Here is a 5,827-nt window from a genome sequence, read left to right on the forward strand (position 1 = left end):
ATTTAGTTACAGAGAGAAGGAAAGAGAGACATAACAGGCAAGGAGGGGGTCCAGGCTGTGGCCTGGTGTTTTGAGTGGAATGTGATGTGGAAAGGAGTGGGTGTGCCTGGGTCCTAAGCAGCTGAGGTCCAGAAGGGCCTCTGGTGGGGCTTCCTGGAGGAGGAGATGGGAGTACGGGGGCAAAGGGTGCGTGAGGCCGAGGGCCTCCATGAATTCCACTTTTCCTGGGGACTCTCCAGCCCTTTCGGGTTGCGCCGCGGGCCAGCATAGCAGGGGTCGAACCCCGGCTGAGAGCAGGGCTGGGCAGTCAGCGTTCGGCTGCTGGACGGGCATCCACCACTGGAAACAGCCTTACAGCCAGTTCTGCTGTTCGCGGCCGCTCGCCAACAGCCCGCACTTTGCCCTCAGTCCCTGGGGCCGCGCTGGCCACGCCTCGGGGGCGTGGCCTGAGCGGGACGCCCGGCTGGCTCCTCGGCGGTCCGCGTAGGCGACGGCGACGGCAGCGGCGACGGCAACGGCGACATGGAGAGCGGGGCCTACGGCGCGGCCAAGGCGGGAGGCTCCTTCGACCTGCGGCGCTTTCTGACGCAGCCGCAGGTGGTGGTGCGTGCCGCGTGCATGGTGAGTCAGCGGGGCCACGGGGACCAGCTCGCCCCCACCCGGCGGCGGCCGCGAGCCTGAGAGCGCGACAGGTGGCAGCGGCCGAGGGCCGCCGGGCGGGAGGCGGCGCGCGTCGGGGCGGCGCGCGGGGCCAGGACCTGCCACCTCCCAACTCCCGTCTCGGGCGTCCCTCCACCCCCGGGCCTGGGCGCAGCGTGGCCCATCTCCCCGCTGGCAGTAGGAGGAGTCTGGGGCAGCTTCAGGACAGGTGGCGGGCACTCAGCAGCTTCGGCCTGGGGAATTCACCTGGAAGGGGCTTTCCCAAGCCACATGGGGTGCGGGCGGTGGGGGATGGCCGAGCGCCCCGAAACAGGATCTCCTTTCCACGCAAGAGTAGCCTACAGGTCTGCTGCCCCACCCAACAGTGGGTGGCTCTCAGATGTACCCCTGTCCATGAGCTGGGCGAGCCTTCCAGCAGCAGGTTACTGGGGTGGGAAGGTTGGGAATGGGCCCCATGTTCTTGGACAACTGGCATCCAAAGCTGGACAAGGTGGGCAGGTAGCAGGCTGGGACCGCAGTGCTCACACCACACCTGCCTGGGACTGGAACCTTCTGAGGTGTGGCACGCATGCCCCCTCCCTGCTTGACTGTAGTAGGGTCTGCCCCTTGGAGCAGATGCCCGTGTGTTGGGACGGCAGTGTCAGGAGTTTGGCTTGGTATAGTGCTCCCCAGCATCCTGGAGTTCCGGCTTCATCTCTTCTGGGGGTGGGGCTTGTGACTGCCAGCTCCAGAGCCTATTGAGAGGGCCTGGTGTAGGCAGGCGGGGTGGGGCAGGGGAGAGGCCTGGGCCTGTCCCAGAGGAAGCCAGATGTCCAGAAAGACCTGCATCTGCTGACTTGGGGCGGAGATGGGTGGTAGCCTTGAAGTTTAAGGAGACCAGATGACATGAGGCTGTTCCCAAGGACCTGGAACTACTCCTGGAGTTCTGACTGGTGTACCTCCCTTCACCCTCAACCCAGGACCTCCAAGGCTGAGTGCAAGCTGTATCAACAGGCCCGCGGGTCAGACCAGCCTGGAGCAGTGTGTTGTCAGGACACACTAGGGGTGGGAGGCAGACAGGGGGTTTCCTCAGAAGGGAGGGGCCAGGACGCCAGAGACTCCGGAAATACTTGTAGGAAGAAAGCTGGTCAAACTGGGGAGGCCAGCCGGGGCAGAGAAGAGTTAGAGAGGCCCAGGAGGTGGGAGTCTTCCTTCTCAGGGTGTACTGTCATGGCTTTCCTGAGAGGGGGGAAGTCTTCTATCACTGGGACATTCAGGCAGAGAGGTTGGGCACTCAAGCAGGTGATCAGGGGGATGAGAATCCAGGCCAAGTTTCTTTGATTTTGTGGCCCACTCGTGTTTAAAGCTCATTGAAAGTGGAGATGGGCAGCCTGACCTCTGGTGGCGCAGTGGGTAAAGCATCAACCTGGAATTAGGTCACCAGTTCGAAACCCAGGGTTTACCTGGTCAAGGCACATATGGGAGTTGATGCTTCCTGCGCCCCCCTTCTCTCTAAAATGAATAAAAAGTATTAAAAAATAAAATGTGGCCCTGGCCGGTTGGTTCAGTGGTAGAGCGTCGGCCTGGCGTGCAGGGGTCCCGGATTCGATTCCCGGCCAGGGCACACAGGAGAAGCGTCCATCTGCTTCTCCACCCCTCCCCCTCTCCTTCCTCTCTGTCTCTCTCTTCCCCTCTCTCAGCCGAGGCTCCATTGGAGCAAAGTTTGCCGGGCGCTGAGGATGGCTCTGTGGCCTCTGCCTCAGATGCTAGAATGGCTCTGATTGTGGCAGAGTGACCCCCCAGATGGGCAGAGCATCGCCCCCTGATGGGCATGCCAGGTGGATCCCGGTCGGGCGCATGCGGGAGTCGGTCGGACTGCATCCCGGTTTCCAACTTCAGAAAAATACAAAAAAATAAAAATAAAATAAAATGAAAAAAAAGTGAAGGTGGGCAGATTGCCCTAAATCCCCATCATGTAAAACTGTGATGACCCCCTCCAGCCAGACAGCTGGGGCAGGGCAGTCCTATCTCAGGATATCCCCATCCTTTCCTCACCATCCTCAGTCCAGGAATCCCCAGCCATGCCCCTTGTGGTGGCAGCTGTGATCTGGTCTCTCGAGAGGCCCAGGAGAAGTGAGAGTGAAGGTCCTGTGTACCAAGAAGCAACTTGCTTGTCAGCTCACTCCCCACTTTCCCAAGGGGCTTTGATGCTGACCTCCTAAAGGGGGACCTGGACAGCTGCTCAACTTCTCCCCACCACTGTCTCCAGGTCTTCGCCTTGATCGTGTTCTCATGCATCTTTGGTGAGGGTTACAGCAATACCCACGAGTCCAAACAGAGTTACTGCGTGTTCAACCACAACGAGGACGCCTGCCGTTACGGCAGTGCCATCGGGGTGCTGGCCTTCCTGGCCTGCGCCTTCTTCTTCGTGGTCGATGTCTATTTCCCCCAGATCAGCAATGCTGTTGACCGCAAGTACCTGGTCATTTGCGACCTGCTCTTCTCAGGTATTTGCCCGTAGCGCCTCTGTTGCTCTCAGGGTGAATAGGAACAGACCGTGTTTCCAAAAGCTCTAGGGTTCCGGGACTGCAGAGCCTCTGGAGGAGATGGGAGGGGAGCAGCGCAGAATCCCCCTTGAGCGGACAGGCTTGTACACAGGATTTCCCACCATCTGAAACCCACTGGTGTTGAGTGACAGCATGGGGATCTGGAGCCAGGCCTCCTGAGATGGCACCCAGTCCTCACCCCAGCTTCTGCCTCTATGCCCTTCCTACTTCTGGAGATTTCTGGGAGATGCCTGCCTCCTCCATGGAGCTAACCCTGTCCTCCTGGCCCTCTCCCCAGCTCTCTGGACTTTCCTGTGGTTTGTTGGTTTCTGCTTCCTGACCAACCAGTGGGCAGCCACCAAGCTGCAAGATGTGCTGGTGGGAGCTGACTCAGCCCGTGCGGCCATCGCCTTCAGCTTCTTTTCCATCTTCTCCTGGGTAGGTGGGCCGGGTTCCTGGTCTCTTTGGTGCAGGGTGGTGGAGGGCTTGGTAAAGGGTGGTAGAGGAACCCAGCCTCGGTGCTCCCTGCAGGGCCTGCTGGCTTCCCTGGCCTACCAGCGCTACAAGGCCGGGGTGGACGACTTCATCCAGAACTACGTGGACCCCACCCCAGACCCCAGCACGGCTTATGCCTCCTACCCGGGCCCCTCTGTGGACACCTACCAACAGCCACCTTTCACCCAGAATGCCGAGACTACCGAGGGCTACCAGCCGCCCCCTGTGTACTGAGCTGCAGCCTGGGATGGTAAGGGGTGTAGGGAGAGTGACAGTGGGCCACCCCTCCGCCCTGGACTCTTCCCTCCTGGTCCCGTGTGGTGCCTGTGGGAGCCCCGTGCATAGCCCAGAGTCTCTGCCTCCTTGCCCCGAAGTGCCCATGCTCAAGGGCTGCACCCACCCCTCCTCAAGGGCATTTTTTAGAAAAAGGTTTTTAGCTAGATGTTTGTCATTGCTTTTATTGATCCCCAACCCTACTTGGAGTAGCTAGAAGACCCTGACACGCTGTTGTTACAAGTGCCTTAGTTTTCCTCAAGCCCATAAGGAGCCGGGCCCAGGTCCAGGCTGTGGTGGCCACAGTGACTTGGGGTTCTCTGCCAAAGATGAGACTGAGGGTGCCTCCCACTTGTTCTGTTGCTGGTATGGGACTGTTTCCTTTCCCCTTACTCAGGTTTGTTCCTGCCCCCTGACTCAGTGGTGTCCCCTCCACCACCTGCCCTAGAGTGGGCAGCTGTGTTCACAGCTACAGTGTCTGCTCACTGTTGGGTCTGGGGTCATTATCCTGTGCCAGGGCCTCTGGGCATTTTTCTGGACAGCCATGGGGCAAGGTTGGTGCCCACCCTAGGGAACACTGGGCAGCACTTCCTGTCCCATGCTCCTGCCCTGCCCTCTGCAGCAGGGAGGGGCTTTGCCTGACAACACCCAGCTTTATGTAAATAATTCTGCCACTGTTAGGCCATGTGGCATGTGCCCAAAGCCCCCAGGCTGTTCTGAATGTATTAAAAAGTTCTGGGGAAGACATACAGCCTGCTCAGATTCTGTTAGGCTGGTCTGGAGATGGAATAAATGTTTCTTCATTCATAATCTCCACTGTCATTGGTTGGGCCTCAGTACAAGTTCCACCACTCTGGGGGACAACCTTGGGGGGAGAGCTTTATGGAATTTACATTTTGAGCAAGGTGTGGCAAGTGCCTCTCCAGTGTGCCTGGTGACAGCCCTGTGTCTGGGGTCTCATTCCTCACATTGCCCTCCATCAGCATCTTAAAATAGCAACTGTGCTCAGCTCATAAACAGGACGGGTTTCTGCACTGCCTTGCCAGGTCCTGCTGTGCCCTGGCCAGTTTTGGTGGAGGCACCTGGGAGCCAACTCTCTGTATGCCCCTTCCCCAGTGACCCTTTCCTTTCCCCACCCCCCACAGTGGAGGAATACTCTGGGAGTGGCCAGCATCCTCTACGTCCTACAGACAGGGCTCAGTACCTCCAGAACCTTTCCGAGGAAGGATATGGCAAGGAGCAGGCTTAGCCACCCAGCCTCCCTCAACTCCACTCAGGGGAGCAAGCCCTTCCCCTTGGAAGAGGCCAGGGACCTGATGCAGCTATTTCCCCGCTGAGCAATGACAGAGGTAGCTGTCAAAAGTGGGCCCTAGTTGTTTTAAAATCCTGAGTAAAAACAAGTAGCATTCAGAGTTAGAGCTTCACCACTGTGCTACACGTGTAACCTGGGACCCCAACCCCATGTGCATGGGGCACCTATAGCCCAGGCCTACCCCACCCCAGTGGAATCTCATCTCCACGTGAGCCTCCAGAAGCACAGCTGAGCTGTTTTCTTGGCTACTGAACTGTCCAGCGTCTGTTTCACAAACAGAACCTGACCCTACAGCCCCAGCTGGCAGCTCTGAGCACAGCCTCCTCATCTTTCCAACTTGGGCCCCAGGCTCTGTGTTCACCCATTTTTGTCCTGAAATCCGTGTGAACAGAAGAACAAGTAAATGTTCCACCTAGGATGCACTTCACAATCATTTCTCAGTTAAGGGCAGTGGCTAAGAGCACTAGTACTAGGGAAAGATCTGGAGAGAAATCCCCAACAAATCACAGTAATGTCTACAGTGCAACCTGGGGAATTCCAGGTGGTTCAAGAGAACTGTGCA

The 5,827-nt window shown here is 58.3% G+C and overlaps 1 protein-coding gene across 2 annotated transcripts; it reads left to right on the forward strand.

Moving 5' to 3' along the window:
• The first annotated feature begins 453 nt into the window (after positions 1 to 453).
• SYNGR2 (synaptogyrin 2) lies at positions 454 to 4,763 on the forward strand. 2 transcript variants are annotated; one of them, XM_066381404.1, is made up of 4 exons: positions 458 to 621; positions 2,909 to 3,146; positions 3,484 to 3,623; positions 3,717 to 4,763. In XM_066381404.1, the coding sequence occupies exons 1-4, from the start codon at positions 523 to 525 to the stop codon at positions 3,912 to 3,914; spliced, it is 675 nt and encodes a 224-aa protein (XP_066237501.1). In that variant the 5' UTR covers positions 458 to 522; the 3' UTR covers positions 3,915 to 4,763. The 2 variants fall into 2 exon arrangements, with proteins under 2 accessions (XP_066237503.1, XP_066237501.1); XM_066381406.1 differs by lacking the exon at positions 3,484 to 3,623 and having other exon boundaries at positions 454 to 621.
• The last annotated feature ends 1,064 nt before the right edge of the window (positions 4,764 to 5,827 follow it).

This window comes from Saccopteryx leptura, chromosome 4 (assembly GCF_036850995.1).
Source record: "Saccopteryx leptura isolate mSacLep1 chromosome 4, mSacLep1_pri_phased_curated, whole genome shotgun sequence".
NCBI lineage: Eukaryota > Metazoa > Chordata > Mammalia > Chiroptera > Emballonuridae > Saccopteryx > Saccopteryx leptura.

Bases quoted from the DNA above. Each gene is read 5' to 3' on its own strand.
- SYNGR2 (XM_066381404.1), top strand. From the start codon at position 523: ATGGAGAGCGGGGCCTACGGCGCGGCCAAGGCGGGAGGCTCCTTCGAC. The intron at 622-2,908 runs GTGAGTCAGCGG...CACTGTCTCCAG, and splicing joins TGGTGCGTGCCGCGTGCATG to GTCTTCGCCTTGATCGTGTT. The intron at 3,147-3,483 runs GTATTTGCCCGT...CCCTCTCCCCAG, and splicing joins TTGCGACCTGCTCTTCTCAG to CTCTCTGGACTTTCCTGTGG.